Source organism: Myotis brandtii, unplaced genomic scaffold, assembly GCF_000412655.1.
Source record: "Myotis brandtii unplaced genomic scaffold, ASM41265v1 scaffold305, whole genome shotgun sequence".
Classification (NCBI taxonomy): Eukaryota; Metazoa; Chordata; class Mammalia; order Chiroptera; family Vespertilionidae; genus Myotis; species Myotis brandtii.
The window spans coordinates 4,590,255-4,608,933 of record NW_005361652.1 but is presented as its reverse complement, the minus strand read 5'-3'; the positions used below and the strand labels follow the sequence as shown (position 1 = coordinate 4,608,933).

Here is an 18,679-nt window from a genome sequence, read left to right as displayed (position 1 = left end):
ATATTAAGGGTGTTGCTTAAATGTCTCCTTATCCAAGATGTCTGGAGAATCCTCATTCCCAGAAGAACATATATCCTTATCCACATAACATATTATATATTTATTTGCTTGTTGTTTGTGCCCATAAAAATATGAACTCAATGGATCCAGGAATTTTGTTTTATTCACTGTTGTAGCCCCAGCACCTTAAATACTGAGCAGCACATAGTAATAACCACCCTATAATTATATGTAAAATTAATAAATATATGCTATTGTTTATTTTTTTACTTAGTTTATGATATTTTTGGACAGACTTTTTAAGTTTGACATAATCAAAGCTGCTGGTTATTTTTTTTTGCTCTCATTTCTGTTTCTTTTATACTTCTAAAGTTTTATTCAGTTTCAAGATTAGATGAATTTTATGTTTTCATTTAATAATTTTATTATTTGAGTTTTCATCTTAAAGTTTTAGCTCTTAATCCATGTTGAATTTATATTCTCATATAATGGTAAATAAAAAACTAATTTTTCCAATTGTTAATCAATTACATGGCATCACTTAGTGAATAATCCTTACTTTAGCCATTTATTTTGTTTTTGTTTTTTTAAATATGTTTTTATTGATTTCAGAGAGAGGAAGCAAGAGGGAGAGAGAGATAGAAGCATCAATGATGAGAGAGAATCATCGATAGGCTGCGTCCTGCATGACTCCTACTGGGGATTGAGCCCACAACCCAGGCATGTGCCCTGACTGGGAATCAAACCGAAATCTCCTGGTTCAGGGGTCAATGCTCAACCACTGAGCCACACCAGCAGGGTTGATTTTGTTTTTTAAAATATGTTTAACCTCTTGTCTCTTCAGTGACGATATAAGCTATGGAGGTAGGTACTGCTTATACCTTCTCTATATTCCTCAGACCTGAGTAAGGGTTGGTCAATAAATACTTATCTACAAATATTTAGTGGATAGGTGAATGGATGAATATTATCAAGCCAACATATATTTCCTTGAAAAGAGACCCACTACTAAACAATAAGTCCATTCACTAAAGTCTAGAGGCAAAGCATCATGGAGAACTAGACTCTACCTAGAATAAATTAATACCCTTTAAGTGCACAGAACCATAACCACTGTAGAAACTCATCAGTAACAAAACATAATTAATAACTCCTGACACTCTACAAAAAATAATTACACAGAATTAGCCCTACCTATAAGGAGTCCCTGAAAAATATTCGGTATGGGTCTTAAAAGTAAAACAGAACTTCCCAAGGGCTCCCCAACTGACCTCCCTTCCCCTGAAAGAACAGTTTACTTCCTGAAAGAAATAGATTGCTTTGTTATATAGACAGTGCCCCAAATCCTACTAAATGCAATCCGTCAGCCTCCAATATGCATTGAGTTTAATAATCCTGGAATCAAATCTATGTTAAAAGAAAATCTACCTCATTTTGGCTCTCAAGCAAAACCCCAAGTGCCCCATATATATCGATTCTGTAGGGCTCACTTAGCCTCCTATGGCTTGAAATTAAAAATAACATGCACACAAAAAAACACATTTTTATTCAATTCTGACTTTTTGCTGATTATCTATAGCAAACAGCAAAATGAGCAAGGCCATTTTAAACTGCCTCTCATGCCAACAAATGCCACTAAGAGGATGACAATCAGTGAAATATATCTTTAAGCACAAATAGTAGCTAAAATATTTATCTCTGTTGCAAGGTATTAAAATGAGAAAACTTTCAAAGTGGAAGCTTCAAGAAATTGCATTAGAAGTTGTATAATTTAGTTAGACTGACCTTAGAATAGAATAAAAAGCTGCTTATTTCCATAATGTTGGCCTTCAACAGTATGAAAGGTTAGATAATTTATCATGATATACAAAATAGTTCTCAAGAATATCTAACTTAAAAAGGAGATCTCGGTGACTTCCAGCTCTGTGAATTTTAAGGTCATGTGATAATCAACACAATTTATATTTAAGTGAATTTGTGTTCTTCTGAAAGGTCTGGTTTGCCAGACAAGGAGAGTGTATCTCCTACTCATCTGTAGAACAAGTACAGAATAACTGAGGCAAAGTTAGTATAGTCATTGCTGCTTTTATAACAAAACTCACATTATAGACATGGAGGCCTATTTGAATGGGGAGGTTACTGAGTTTTGATGTACACACTCACAACTCACATTAGACACAGAATATGTCACTCTCATTTAAAAGTTATTGTGTCAATTATCTTAACTAAGTTCCTTACCCTTAATACCTACAGAGGACACACTGTCATTACATGGACTCAAACCTTAATGCTGTATAAAGACCCTCAAACCAACACTGCAAAATTCACAAAATTACACTCAGAGTTGCAAGAGAACTTGGAAATCCCCTGACCAAATCTCCTCAAATAAATGTTGCAGAATTAGTACAATTTGGCATGTGTTTAGATTTGTTTTTAGAATCCTTGATGTCCTGAAATCTGATTTCCTTAATAATAATAGCTTTCAATAAACTAAAGCTCCTTTTTTATGAGGTTTCTAATTTTTTTTTGCTAGTGACCTCTTCCCTTATTCCAGAATTACAGGCTTCTAGATTGCTATCTTTGGGGATACAATGACTCTGGGTCACTCACACATTAGAGATAACTGTCTTGATGGAGCTTGTTAGGGTCAAAGAGTGAGGAGAGCAAGGTCACAAGTATTCTTTATCCCATGAGCCACCAAATCTGACACCATTCACAGCCACAAACCTTTGCAGTTCCAGTTTTTCTCCACCTTCCATGATCTCTTCTTGAGGTGCCAGATGATCAGATGTGCAAAGACCAAGCCCCCTGATGCCATTTCAGTAATTCCCAGTGCCATAGTATTTATGGTTTACCAATTTTATAAGATTTTGCTCTTTGAGGCTACTATACAATGTATAGTTTGTGCAAAGGCAGTTTAGTTTTCTTTCCACTTCAAGTATTACCTTATTGTATTTCTTTTTTTTTTTAATATATTTTATTGATTTTTTACAGAGAGGAAGGGAGAGAGATAGAGAGTTAGAAACATCGATGAGAGAGAAACATCGACCAGCTGCCTCCTGCACATCTCCTACTGGGGATGTGCCCGCAACCCAGGTACATGCCCTTGACCGGAATCGAACCTGGGACCTTTCAGTCCGCAGGCCGACGCTCTATCCACTGAGCCAAACCGGTTTTGGCCCTTATTGTATTTCTTACTGCACCAACGCACACACCTTTTTCCATTTCTAAAGAATTACCAGTAGAGGTAAAATTAGAAAGAGTGACCTAGAGGTGTAAGGGGACACACATCCCATTAGCAAGCTCACAAGCCACACAGAAAATTGGTGTTTAATATGTACCATTTGAGATTTCTTTCTAAAGAGCCACAACTACCATAAATTGTTTAGCAATTAAAAAATCAGGCAAAACCCCACTATGAAAAAGCCATTATTTAATACTAATGCCATCATGTTCTCTCCCCTATGCTCTTAGGAACAAACATTGCCATTAGCGCACTCCATCACTCAAAAGTCCATACTTGAGAAAATGGAAATGAACTAATTAAAGAAATGACCAGTACAGCAAAATCATAGTCAATGCCAGTTTTCTGAGTGCAGCACAGAGGAGGAAATCAGTCTTCCAACAAGCCATTCACCATTACCTATGGCCAGATGCCTCTGCTTGTCCCTGCATTTCCAGAGCCCTGACTCCCTCAAACATGGCAAGTTTTACATATGAATACTAGATTACAGACATCTTTCATTGTAAAAATAAAAGAGAGATAGAGAGAGAGAGAGAGAGAGAGAGAGAGAGAGAGATGCTTAAAGGTTAAGTCCATCACTCTAAATGCAGTCTAATCTAGTCTCCCTACTCATGCATCTCACTTAGAAAAGACATGGTTTATAGCAGAGTACCTGTACATATAGGCAACCCAAACCAGATTTCCTCAAGCCAAGTGAATTAAAGAGGAAGAGAAAGGCTTGAAATAAAATTATGCCCAAAAGAGACAAAAGAGAAACTAAGCCTCAGAAAAAAATATGTCCAATAAATTAAAATTACCTATAAGTTTTTCTGAAGCTGAATTTTATGCACACAAAAAATAATTATTTGGCTGCCCACTACTCAACTAAAAATAGTCCCCATGAGATCTGTCCCAGCACTTTATCAAATTGGGGTGCCTTAGCCTCACATTTAGGGAGATCACTCCCTGCTGTGAATAGGCTTATAAGTTTTTCCTTATAGAGACAACCAGCTGGGTGTCAAAGTTGGGGAGGAGGGTTCTGAAGACCTAAGCTCACAGACTGTGTAGCATAAGGCCAGCCCCTGAAGGCTCCATCACCACAGAGGCAGAGGCAGAATAAGTGGGTGAGAGACGCAAATAATGTCTTCTCTCCCACTCCTCTCTCTCTCTCTCTCTCTCTCTCCCCACACACACACACACACACACACACACACCCCTACAGGGAGAATCTGCCCCTTAGATTGATTTTATCTTCCTGCCAACTTACACAGGGAATTCATTTTATTCAGAAGAGCAAACTACACACTCGGAGAAGAGGTGCCCTTCATGCTCTGGAAATCAGATTTAGGAGTGAAAATAATCCAGGAAGCAGAGACTGCCAAGGCCAGTGCTGGTGGTAGTGAGTGAGAGCATCTTGTCACAGAACAGTGGACAGATGGGGCCCCTGTGGGAGAAGCTTAAACTGGCCACCCAGGCATCCAGAGACTTAATGGAGCATCCGAAGACTATGCACATCAAGGCAAGTGCTTAAGCATCCCACATGAAGAAACCCTGTTGCTAGTCCATGAACACAGTTCAAGGAGAATGCAAGCCTCACACTAAGCTCCTTGTCTACTTCAATTTCAAATGGTCTGCTCAAAACTCAAGACAACTGCTCCTAACACCTGTATGTCTGTCAATCTGTCAAACTCTCACTCTGATTTTTTTACTTCTGAAAAGTAATTTTCTTCCTCCCCAAATGCTGAATTTAAAGGAAGTCTAAGAGAGCTCTTTCATTTTCAAAAGTAATTCCCAGGATCTACTCAATTCAGGAAGCCCTTATTGATTTGGGGGTTTTCAAGTGGGAGCTATCTCTTTCAGAAGCAAGTGCAACAGGCTCAGACAAAAAGCACCCAAACATTCCTGTTGTGATTCTGTTTTTCCAGCCACCGACATACAAAATGTGAAGGAGAGGAATAAGATGGGAGTAGGGTAGCTGTAACCTTCTATTCAATTTTTTAAAATCTGGAACAAATATGAAATGTCTTACATTTGGGAGATATGTATCTGTTTACTCTGGACTCTGTGTATTTTAAATATTACATAATTAAATGTTTTTCTAATTAAGTGAGATTCAAAAAGGAAAGCTAAATAGTGAGAATCCAAGGGAATAGTGAATTAGCCCACCTTCCAAAGGTTTTGTAAATCTTGCCAAGTGAGAAATCCCACTTTAAGCAAACAAGGTATGTGAAAATCCAGACTTACTTATAATGGAAATTAGTCAGGAGTTGATTATCCCCATTACACAAGGGCTCTTTCTTTTGCAAAAGAATCCACCACAGGGTTCCTATAAATATGGATTGCCACCAATATGGTTAACATGGGGGGTCTACTTTATAAAACAAACACTCGATTGCTGCACAGCTTTTCAGGAACACACTACGATTCAAGGATTCAAAGGTCCTCCTGTGGAACCCAATTTCTGTTATGTGACAGAAAACACTTTAAAGTTTCACCGGAGGAACGTCTGTCAAGCAAAATGGAGTCCAGTTGTGTGCCTGGATGAGTCATTTGCCTTTTCTGTAATTCCATTTTCATGCTTATAAAGTGGAAATACTGGTCCGTTCTGATACCTTTTCCAGGAGTGCTATGAAGCGGGGTGGTCCTAGCCAATATTTTTAAGCAAAATGCTGAATAACAGCAAATGAGGTTTCCAAATGGGAGCCCAAGTTCCTGGGCCTGGCAAAGCTATTCTTCACACAGCTTCAGTACTTTTCTCACCATTCCGAGGAGGGAACCTAGAGAGGCACTTGCAGCCTGGCTACACCCACTGGAAACAGAGTGACCCCTCATCATACAGCCCACACAAAAACCACTCGTAACTACACAACAGCCAAAGAGGAAATGTAACTTGAAGAGCATTTCCCTCTACAAACAACTGATCTTCTGGGACTTTCACTTCAAGCCTCTCAATTGTTCGAAGTAAATGAGGCTCACATTAAAGGCCAGCCAGTCACACAGCAAGAAATCAAGCTCCTCTCAGTGGGGGAAAATGGCCGCTCCAGAGCCAGCCTCCTGCCTCTCACACACAGGTCTCTTGTACAAATGACTTCATTTATCCACATCTGAGACACTTGATCCCTGCCAAGCTTGGCCTTCCCTAAGCCCTGGAAACTGAGATACACATGCAGAGGGTTCAACATCTGAAACTCCAGGAAGATGCCTCAGATCCACTGCAGTGCCATAATTGAACGATTACAGCTTTGCCAAGAGGTGACTTCATACTTTTTAGCCCCCTAATTCCTAACAAGTAGTACCCCAACCCCCTAGCTTCAGCCTCTGCACACAGTATACTAAAGTCACAGTAAAGACTAGGGTAAGGTTAGGGAGGCAAAAGTCTATGGGTCCTCTCATTTTATAAGTCTGACTGACAATCAGAGAAAAACCAGGTGCAGCCCCAGGGACCCAAAACAAGTGGTCCTCTGATAAGAGGAATTCCAAAGCCTCAGAGCCCTCTATGAAAAATGTCCTACCCCCAGTCCCCCAGGGAGAGAAATCTCAGGATCATTAGCAAGCCTCTGGCTGAGCTCAACTTTAGTGAAGGCGTATGGGGAGAGAGATGATCTCTAAGGTAACCAGTTAATTGCCAATAAGGAATGGTAATAATAAATTAGCAAATACTAATGTAAACTAACTGAGTTCTGTGGCAGTTGCATGGAGACGACAGAAGAACAGTTTATTCTGGAACACATCTTGCAAGCGGATTCCCACTGGGAAACACACTACCTGGGCTAGATTTCAAACTGGCTAATAAGGTACAATATAGGCAATGGGTGGCCCTAGAATGTCTTAGTAGAAGTAGAGCTATCAATTTTTAAAATTAAATGTATTGGGGTAACACTTGTTAGTAACATTATATAAATTTCAGGTGTACAACTTTACAATACAACATCTCTATACTCCATTGTGTGCTCACCACCCAAAGTGTAAAAGAAAATTGGACTAAGCAGTTTTGAAAAGATGTTTTCCATTGCTTCTTTCTGCAGCCTGGGGCTTACTTTTGACCCTTAGGGATAAAACTTAGATAGTTCCAAAACCCTGTCAAAAAAGAGAAAGTAAAGTAAAAAACACTCACTGAAGTGTTTGTTGGTTTTAATAGGAAGTAGTGCTTTGTGTCATTTTTTTGCTATCCAAGCCAGCCTCAGCATACCCATTCATTTTCTAGTGATTTCTGAATCTGTCATCTGACAGGTTTGTGGCTGCTTTTCTAGTTTCTTAGTCCGGAGTTTCACTCAAATCACTGCAAATCCCTAACTTTAAAACTCTGTTTTAGGGACCAAGGCATACTGAGCTATATTTTTCTTCTTACTTTCTTCAAAGCCTAATTGGTGCTTTAGTTTCATTACTTGCACTAAGATAACATGCATTGAGACTTTCGGTAGGGTAATTGGAAGCATTCAATTTAGTCTGTCACATATATCTTTGTGCTGCAAACTCTCCCACTGCTACTACACTGCTCTTTATGAAACTGTTTGGTGAGTGACCATAGCAGAGCATGCATATACCCTGAGAAAGTCTCATATCAAAGATGCTGCTGTTTGCTAGCAAATGGCAGAAAAACAGAAAGAGAGAACTCAAGATTCAGTTTGAAACCAAAATTTAAATCCCTATACACCTATGATTAGAATTCTGGAATCTCTTGTCCACTATCACTCTCTTAGTGCTGTCAATTTAGGAATATTTAACATTAGAAAACTAAAATTTAAAATGCCTCATCAAAGAGACTGGGTGTTTGAGTCATTTCACCCCTTATGAAGGCAGGAAAAGTTCCCACCCAGTCTCCATTACCAGTGGAAGAAATCAATTGCACTTTTTTCCCTCCAGCAATGACCACAGACTGGGTGACAAAAAAGGGAAATGCAGGAATGCTGAAATACAAGGAAGTTACACTTTCCAGTATCCAGAGGGGCCCAGTAGACACACTTCCGTTCCATAGATTGAAATAAAAGTCGTTTGCCTTACTAAGTAGCCTCTAAAAAATTTGAATATTTTTAGAAAAATCTTAGCAAACTGACAAACCTACGTTCTTCTTCATTCTTTTTTTAAACCTTCCTTTCCCTCTCTTCACCCTCCACACCATAAACACACACACACACACACACACACACACACACACACACACACATTCAATTACACATATACTCAATCTATGCACCAAATAAACCAGAATGCCAATGAATGAATCCTCACCTTTCAATGTAAAATATTTAAGAGATACCTGAACATCACTAATTCTACAAAACTTCTGTCAACAGCAAAGACATCCTCCACTTTTCCTCCTCAAATTTGTGTACAAAACCACAAAATCCATATAACGTATTTCCTCACCATCATCAGGGGACTGATAAATAATGATATACAATCTGGGCAAGATTATCTCTGTAATACTAAAGGTTAACCTTCAGTTTTCCAGATTAATGCTCCATTCCCTTTACCTTACCTACCTAACGGCATTTAAAGTCACATTGTTGATTTCTAGAGCCAATGGTGCTCAGATGTGTCCACATTTGCACACTAATGCAAAAGATATGCCCAAATCAGCACCAAACTTTGAGAGCTCAACAGTAAATCCACATATAAATTATGGCAGGTTTAGCATGGAAGGAGGAGAGCTGGAATACTAAGGAGCCTACAAAGTAGAAACACTTGTATTGCTTGCAGCAAAATATAGTGGCTGTTCTTAGATCCCCAACTAGACTAAGAACTTTGTAAGGGAAGCATCTACATCTTATATTTATTTGGGATCCTCATGGTACCTGCCACACAACTGAGCACACAGTAGCTACTCAAACAATGCTAATCAATTTGCTCTAATACCAAGGTTATAAACTTGAAAGTGTGATGGAATCCTGTGAGGGAAATTCTGACGCCTCTAAAATGGTATTGCTAGTAAGCCCTGAAACTGTACTGCAGCTAATGAAGGGAACAGAATGGGTTTATCACAAGGTAGATCCGCAGAGGAACCTAATGTATATTGATCTTTGGTCCCAATATGGAGAGTAAGAATGTAATATATGTTCAGGAAAGAGATGTTATCCTGAATTGAAATGATTTGTTTATTTGTCTGGTCTCCTGGTAAGCTCCCTGGGGTCAAAGATCAAGTGTTTTATTTTTATATCCTAGGCAGGTAGTACCTGGCACATTATAAGTATGCAATAAATGCTACTAAGTTGAATAAACAAAAAGAATGGTTTAATGAAATAATAATGGTTTAATGAAAAAAATAAGTGGCATAAGATCTAACACGGAGATTTCCATAGAATCTTATACATATCACATTGTAGTACTTATCACTCTGTGCTGTAATTACTTAATAAATGTTTGTCTCTTAAATAAATTCATTAATTAATGAAGAAAATGTAGAAAATACATCAGTGTATTACTATCCTAGGAAAGGCGAATATCCCATTTTAACCAATAGTAGCATTTATCACTCCGTACAAATCACCTATTTGTTTGCTCATCTCCCCCATTTGAACGTGCATTCCTTGATATCAGAGACCATCTTTTTTATTTCTCAAACACTAGACCCTAGAGCAGACCCTCAAAAAGAGTACACACTCAAAAAATATTAGTTGAATGTATAAATCAAACATTCCTACTCTTCTATAGAGTTCACTGTACCTCAAGTATTCTACTTAATCCACATTGAGGGGCCTCTAGTATGAGAAGAAAAAGAGAAGTGTCATTTTCCTTATGTGAGACTTTGTGACATATGCAGGTTAAATTGCCTGATTCATGCATGGCTGTATGTGGGTCTATCCCCTTTCAGAATGGGTTTGTCAGTTGAACTCTCCAGAACCGTATGTTAGAAATATACACTTAACCCCACTGTGTCTAGTACACACTGTCTTGGCCCTGACTAGCCCTAGACACCAGATCTGTGGATTTTGTTAAATAAGGAGAACATCTGGCTTTGTGGTCAGGGTTAGGATCATAATTCAGATTTTCAATGGCTTTTCTAAATAATTGAAGCAATACTTTGCTTAATTCTGCAATAGGAGAATTTCAGAAAGAACACCAAGATCTTAGGTAAACCATGCAGACATTGTCATATGTCTCCTGCCCCCTCCAAGTATCTCATAGACATCTAGGCTCACACTTCTCTAGAGCCTTGAATTGATTGCATAAGTCAGTGGTCGGCAAACTCATTAGTCAACAGAGCCAAATATCAACAGTACAACGATTGAAATTTCTTTTGAGAGCCAAATTTTTTAAACTTAAACTATATAGGTAGGCACATTGTTATTAACTTAATTGGGGTACTCCGAAGGCTTAGGAAGAGCCACACTCAAGGGGCCAAAGAGCCGCATGTGGCTTGCGAGCCACAGTTTGCCAACCACCGGCATAAGTAATCACCAAGCCCTCAGGATTCAATCATTTTGTCCATCTCCACAAGCAATAGCAGTCAGCACTTGAACCCACAACCTTTTACCTCTATTGCTTATATATCCAATATTAATGCTCTAACCACACCACTTTGTAGGTCTTACCCATATAGAACCAGCCTAAATCCCTCTTTGGTTACAAGTGCCTAGGGAGTCACACTTAGTTGTACAGACTATTGCAACAGTGATTTTCCAATTATTGTCCTATTCAAAAGACACCTATGTATCAGACCCTTTACATTGAGCAATATCATATTTTCCTTGGACCAACCTTGCGTGGCAGATGTGCCCATTCTGTATATGCAGAAACAGGGACTCAGAGGGATTCCATAGCAAGAGGTGTCCCCCAGATTCAAAATCATGGTCTATCTTATTCCACTCGTAGCACTATCTCTCCCTCTCTATTGCTGAACATTTGGTGGCCCACAAGTAGTCCTCTAAAAAAGTTGATGGTCAAGTCCCTAGTACTATTCACTGACATTCACAATTGTAAATGAGCCTACCTAGCATAATATTAGATTTTCAATAAATCCTTATTTATAGATTGAAAGTATTGTTTTTCTTGCTATCAGAATATCATCAGTTTCTTATTAAAAGCAGCTATTTGGTCCCATTAATTCTGAGAAGAATTATTTTTCAGGAATCAAGAGAAGCAATTGATGCAAGTGGTCCTAAAACACTTTGCCTTTTGAAATTGATACAAATACTATGAGGCCATTTTATATGCATCATAACCTAGGTATGTCAGGCTGAATTATTTCTGAGGCAGGAAAGTGTCACTGAAACAGCATTCACCAGAGCTATAGAGCTCTGTGATCTAGTTCTCTCTCTCTCTCTCTCTCTCTCTCTCTCTCTCTCTCTCTCTCTCCTGCTGCTCTGTGAGTCTGAACAAATTCTATAGCATCACTGGATCTCCATTTCATCACCTACTGAAGGGCAATGTATCAAGATACCTGATTGCGAGAATCAAAGGAGACAGTGGTTGAAAAGGTGCTTCATTAAATGTGGAAGTACTCTCCAAGTATGCAGTATTCCAAATATGCAGTATCGTCTTGCATTAGTGGCCTGGAAGAGGGCATATGCCTCCCAGTGCATCAAATTTTCAGAGAAGGACTTAAGCAATTCATGGAAAAATAAAATCAACTTTAGAACTGTATTTATAGTTTTTCACCCAGCCACACACCCACCATCATCCACATTTTCAGCCTACTACCCTGAGATATTTCCATAGATGGCAAACATTGGACCATATAGTGTTTTTTAAATAATTCTTCCATTTTAAAACATTCATTCTCAGTAAAGATAAACAGCTAATCCAAATGCATAGTTAATTCCTGAAATTTTCATTATTAGTGACAGTTTCAAGCTCCTCATTTGTCAAACATCACCATAAGACCTACCAAGAAATGACAAAGTGGCCTTTTAATTTTCTTGGCTAGCCTTCTTTTTACCAGCCCATCCATATTTTTGGCAAAGCAAGCATGTGACCAAAGAAAAAGAAAAATGGGGCTTTAGGAGGCTGAGTCACTCTCACCCTGGGAAATTGGGCTCTGAGCATTCCAGTGTTAATCCATCTTTAACACTACTTGTTGACTCTTTCTCTGCCACTTTAACTAGCTGGCAAGCATGCCCTATTTGAAACAGGTGGAGCAAACTCATATTATGCCAGAATACCAAACAGGGATTTCAAAGGTGCAGCCCCCTTGAGCTCCCACTCCCCAAACCCACCCCTACAAAGGCCCAATATGTTGCGTTACTCTTTGCCCCAAGAAGCACTGGTAGCAGACCTTGATTATGGAAATGGGCTTAGGCAAAAAAGTTCTTTCTACTCCTGCCAGCAAAGGTGCCAGTGGAGGGGCCTATGGGAAAAGCTTTGGGTAAACCTCATGGTGCCATTTAGATGCACTCACCTCAGGCAGAGGCACACCATTGATGATCAGGTCTGGCTGCTGGGGGCCCTGGCTGTTGAAAGAGTGATGATAGATGTGGTTGGCACTGGTATTGCGGGTATTCTGGTTCTCCACATTCAGGAAAGTGCTCTCAGAGCGGCGGCAGCCCAGGGGCAGTGTCTGCTGGTGGTAGTCGAAATAGTTGAGGGACGAGGTCAGGGAGGAGCAACTGACAACGTTCATCTTGTCTGTCTCCTCCACATCCCGGGGTACCAGGCGAATGTCATTCTTACTGATTTTTTTCTTCTTGCTTGATTTCTTTTGATGCCCATAGGAGTACTCAGCGATTCTATGTGACAGAAAAGGCAGGATGTATCGCTAACGCCCTCCCAAACCATGCATTGATTAATAAACATTAAGCACCCCAGAAGTTGCACCCCATCTCTGCTCCAGCTTCTTATTTGGGTGCATTACATCATCGGGTTTCTCCCTGTGCTCTTTACATTGGAAAACAAGCTGAGGGCCATAAATTTTTCTTATTAAACTTAATAACTGCCCACTTCCCCCTCCCCCCAACAAAAGTTTCTGTACTTTGGATTTGGATTTTTTTTTCATTGAGAGTGGCCATTTAGCAAGGATGGGGGAATGGGAAAGTCGAACCTATGGGAGAGAAAGCATGAAAATGCTCAAATCTGGAGCTTCCCTGGAACCCAAAGTAACTCCTGGGTGAAAGAAGAAGCAAGTTTTAATTAAACTGAAGAAGAGGTAGAAGGAAATAAAAAATAACCCTCTTTCCAGTTCCTCCAGGCATTTTCCATGTGGCCAAGACCCTCAATCAGGTTCCTCTATGATTGACCTGATGAGTTTTGGACTGGGGTAGGAGAACAGACCCTGTGTTAACACATTCTTGGCTCCTCTCCTCCACACCCTCCTTCCCTCTGCCATAGCCCTGCTCCCTTCCACTCCCCTCCCCACCCCACCTCTCCGGCAGAAATCTGATAGCCAAACCCATTTGAATGAGGGGAAATGCCTCTTTACCTCTTTCCCCTTAGGCTCACTTTCTCCTCAGCCTTTTTGTCTTGCTCCTCGCTAATGGGAGAAACCGAGATGCAATGCTGACACTTGCTGTTTTGTCCTTTTATAAAACAGCCCAGGAGACAAGTGATGGTTAAACAATTACTGCAAAGGAATTTAAAGGTTAGTGCATTCAGCATCCTTCTCCATTCAGGTGTACCTACAAGCAGCTGTGCTGCAACTGGAACATAAAGAGCTCAATTTAATTAACACTGACACAGACCCAGCAACGTGCACCAAAGACACCAAGCATTAAGACTTTTCAAAAGAAATACATTAAAATGCAGTGAAATTATCAAAGTCATTTATTATTTTGCACACAATGATTCAGCCTATTGTTGGAAATTCAATTTCTGGGCAATAATCAGCAAAACAATAGGGTTAATAAATAATACAGGTTGATCTTTACAAGGGAAAGACGGTGTCTGTATTTTCACTGGACAAAGCTAATTGTCTGAATACAAAAAGAGAGCCCAATTCAAGTAGCAATTGCAGATCATCTCACAAGTGTCATAAACGAGTGCATTTGAGGAGGAGGCTCTGCAGATGCTGAGAACAAGAAACCTCTGCCTAGTACATGGAAAGACAAGCTCTTCAACTTTTGTTTTCTAAAAAGTCTGAGCACACAGGGAGATTACATATCTCCAGAGGCAAATTCTTGCTCTGTCCCTGTGATCTTCCAAGAGCTGAGCAGTTGTGTTCCCCTCACCCTTTGGCTCAATGTTCAGGCTGGCTTGCAGTGATGGCAAGCTGATGCTACTGGGGCTTGGGAGCAGATAAAATCCCCAAGACCCCAGGATGAGGGTTGATTTTCTTTTCTAATCTGTTCACAGTATCAATGGCAAGTTCTAATCATTTTGTTTACCCATGATAGGTACATAATTTTGGCAATGCATTGTCCAATTATTCAGCTGAGGCATTCATTGGGCAGCCTTGTCTATATTGACCAATTATTTAATTAAACTGTACTTCATTAATCCCAAACCATCACAGGGAACAGAGCTCTTTACAAAATTCACATGTGGGTGAAGTTGGAGAGCACTGAGACTTTTTTTTCAATTCAAATGCTCTCCTCCCTGTTTAATGATCTTCCTGGCAACCTCTAGGAAAGAACTCTCACTTCTAGTCATACATCACCAAGAGGTGGCAAAGCCTTCAATATCTTTATCACAAGCTGATTTCTTTTTCATCAAGGAAAGGGTCTTATGCATTTACTTTATGCTCAGGAAATGACTTAAAAAAAGAGCCTCCTCTATCATTATTTCTATATTAATAACATTTTATAGACCCTGCATTTTTCTCCTATAAAAATCACCACTGACCCTTGCAGGTTTCAAAGGTAGAAGAGCAATATTAATTTCCATGTCTCCCATCTGAAATGATGGAGCTGAAGAAAAGAAAAGTCATGGCCATTTCAGTAGTAACAGGATTAAAGCATTTATGAGGCATTGCAGCTGCTCTTTTGTGGCACCTGATTGATATTCATGTGTGGTTAGCATTTGTCTACTAACTTGTGTAACACGGAGAATAGTAAAAGGGAAACAATAATTGCATGGCTGTTACATATTCAGGGGACTCTAATTCACAGAAGTGTGCATTTCAGATCATGTAAAATACAAATCGGACCTATTGTGACTGATTAACATGCAAGCACAGATGGCACAAAAGACACACTGGGTGTGTAGGTGTGTTGAAAGCACACATACACCTTGGTTAGAAATAGCAGTATCATTCATTTTCAGAAAAGTAAACAAACTATTTTTTTCAACCGTTTCGATAAGACACTGCTGGAAAAAAAATTACATGCATTATCCTAAATTGGATTCTATAAATACTTAGATTTGTTCTACCCAATTGTAAGGAAGGGCTTCAGCGAGGCACTCTAATGTGCTTATCACAAAATCTTTTTTTAAAAAACTGTATGTGTTATTCCAATTTCCACATTTCTCTTCTCTCTCTCTCTCTCTCTCTCTCTCTCACACACACACACATCCTGATCACACTTCAAAGGAGGCTGTAACATAATAGTCCATAGTGACATCCACTGGTAGGAAGCAGATCTTAATACAACAACCAGTCCACATTAGAGGAAAGCACCATCAACTCCAGAAGTTTGCTATTTTTTACAAAAACATCTGGGTGCAAAGTCCTGTCCCTCATTGGGATGTTTGGTCTGTACCCCACCAACCAACCAGATATTTGAAAACATACACATGACTACTAGACTTTCATTTTACATAACCAGATGTTTGGGGACTGGATACAAAACAAGCCAAGAAAACACTAAAAAACACTAATCAATTGCTTCCCCACCCATTCCTGTTGTCTCTTCTCCCCAACTCTCCATTTCCTACCTCAGATTTCCACTCACAGGCTTTCTTAACACTTTATCTCTACAAAGTGACAGGGCAGCTATCAGCACTCCCCCTCCTTTCAGTACCTGTCCCCAAAACGCTGTGCCCCTGAAATAAAGTTATAGTACTTGGTGGTTCTGCTGAAAATCAGTCTCTCTCCCTCTCCCTCTCCCTCTCCCTCCCCACCCTGTTTTTTTTCTGCCACAACTTCATGGAGACAGCTGTACAAATTTTAAAATGATAATTGATTTGCTGCTCATCATCATTACGTGACAGAATCCATTGAACAGTATATGATTATCTTCCAGCAAATTGTCAGATCAAAAGAATTGATCAAGGTGGACTGCCACAAACTCCCCCCTCCAAAAAGAAGAGCTGTAGGTACCACGCATGCATTTAAGTAGGAAACAAAAGCACTGGGATTTTCACAAAGCAACACGGATACACCTTTTTCACCCAAGACAAAAAAAGGAAAGAAAAGTTGGCTCTACCTGCAGTTGTAGGTCCGGATCTCTTTGTTGTCTCGCTTGCACTTGATCGCCACGAAGATCATAGTGACAAAGAGGATGCCGGCAATGGAGCCCAGGGCGATAATGAAAATCAGGGACAAGTTCACTGAGCCCATTGACTCTTGGGCGTCCAGAGCAGGGGACAGGTAGATTAGGATGAGCGCAGAGGCGGAGAGAGACGTCTTGCCATGGTCGTGAGCCACCACAATAAGTTCATAGGAAGCCTTGGAACTCTCGCTGAAGGTGCGAGTGGTTCTCACTTCACCATTGACCTGGTCTATTTCAAAGAAGCCGCGATCTCCCTCGGTCATGTCATAGGTGACCCGGCCGTTCTCGCCCTCATCATAGTCATCTGCTTTGACAACAGTCACCAGATAGCCTATGCCAGAGTTGCGGGGGATGTAGACTTCAGCAGTGCCATTGATCAGTGGCGGGGCTGTGATGACTGGGGTATTGTCATTGACGTCGAGGATGATGACCCTAACTGTGGCGTTGCTCTGCAGGGAGGGCAGGCCACCGTCCTTGGCCAGCACCTTGAATTCGAATGCCTTGGTCTGCTCATGGTTAAAGGATCTCAGCGCATAGATGTCGCCGGAGTTGGGGTTGATGGAGACATAGGTGAAGACAGGCATGTCCCGCACCTGCGACGGCACTATCTGGTAGGAGACACTACCATTGAGACCCAGGTCGGGGTCTCGGGCAGACACAGAGAGAAGATAGGCGCCAGGTGTGTTGTTCTCCTGCACAATGACCTGGTAATAGGGCTTGGAGAAGTGCGGGTGGTTGTCGTTCTCATCGGTGATGCGCACAGTAAAGGACTTGGCACTCTGCAGCATGGGCACACCGCCGTCGCGCGCCTGGATCGTGAGGTTGTATTGATCATGTTGCTCACGGTCCAGCCGTCCGTCCACCAGGATAGTGGAGAAACTCTCATATTCTTGCAGCCGAAAGGGCACGTTGCCCAGCAAACGGCACTGCACGCGCCCATTGAGGCCGGAATCTCGATCAGACACCCTCACCAGTGCAATCACGTAGCCTGGAGGGGCGCTCTCGCTCACCTCCACCAGCTCGCTGTTGACTGACAGCAGGTTGATGACCGGCGGGTTGTCATTGGTGTCCAGAACGCTGACAGTGACCTTGCAGTGTGCCGGGATAGAGTTGGGCCCCAGGTCCTTGGCCTGCACGTCCAGTTCGTACACATGGCCCTCTTCGTAGTCTAGGGCACCGGTGACCGTGACGAGGCCACTGTGTGGATCAATCTGGAAGAGCTCACGAGTGTGGTCATTGACGTAGCCATAGAAGGAGTAGACCACCTGGCCATTGGTGCCTTCATCTGGGTCGCTGGCGTTGAGGCGGATGACGGGAGTGTTTGGAGGTGAGTTTTCTGGCACACTCACTGAATAGGTGGACTCGCCAAACACCGGGTTATTGTCATTGGAGTCAGTCACCTTAATGCTGAGGCCAACAGTGCCCAGGTGCGGCGGGTCGCCGCCGTCGAGAGCAGTGATTCGAAAGCTGTAGTGTGACTGTGTCTCACGGTCCAGGCTCTTCTCCACTACGAGTTCAGCAAAGCGCGAGCCATCGCCTCGCGTCTTGATCTCCAGGCCGAACAGCTCATTAGGTGTGAGCTCGTAGGTCTGCACTCCGAAACTGCCAGAGTCCGGGTCGTAGGCGCTGTCCAGGGGGATGCGAGTTCCCGGGCTGGCCGCCTCTGAGATCTCCAGCTCGATCTGTGCCGCGGGGAAGCTGGGTGCGTTGTCGTTCAGGTCCTTGATCTCCACCTTAATCACGCAGATCTCCATTGAACTGGACATTACCTCCAGTGAGATAATGCATTTGGGGCTCTGGCGGCACAGCAGGTCTCGGTCGATCTTCTGCTTGGTGACCAGCAGGCCTGAGCTGGGGTTGATGTCCACCAGGTGCGGAGCCGAGTTGGACACCACACGGAAGGCGGAGGCCTGCCGTGGGTCCAGCGCGAAGCCCGCCTCGCGGGCGTCCTTGGCCACGTTGGCGATCACCGTCCCGGCGCGCTGCTCCTCTTCTACCGAGTACTTTAGGTTAATGAGGGCGGCTGCTTGCGTCCATAGTACGGCCAACAGCAGCAGCACCGGCAGCAGGAGTGACTCCATGGCTGCGCGGGGCTCTGCCTGGCCTCGCCTCTCCACACCCCTCCGAGGACGACGCCGCCGGCGCTCCAGCTTTC

General features: G+C 41.8%; 1 protein-coding gene across 4 annotated transcripts in view; it reads right to left on the bottom strand.

Moving 5' to 3' along the window:
* Positions 1-18,673, bottom strand: part of PCDH19 (protocadherin 19) — a 108,512-nt gene extending 89,839 nt beyond the window's left edge. For 2 of the 4 annotated variants that reach the window (XM_005869898.2, XM_005869899.2), the window contains exons 1-3: positions 16,459-18,673; positions 13,578-13,718; positions 12,561-12,888 (exon numbers count right to left, since the gene is read on the bottom strand). In XM_005869898.2, coding sequence (XP_005869960.1) covers positions 12,561-12,888; positions 13,578-13,718; positions 16,459-18,605 — 2,616 coding nt within the window. In that variant the 5' untranslated portion in view covers positions 18,606-18,673. The remainder of the gene's footprint in view (positions 1-12,560; positions 12,889-13,577; positions 13,719-16,458) is intronic. The other 2 variants (XM_005869900.2, XM_005869901.2) reach the window with 1 other exon arrangement.
* Positions 18,674-18,679: the final 6 nt, after the last annotated feature.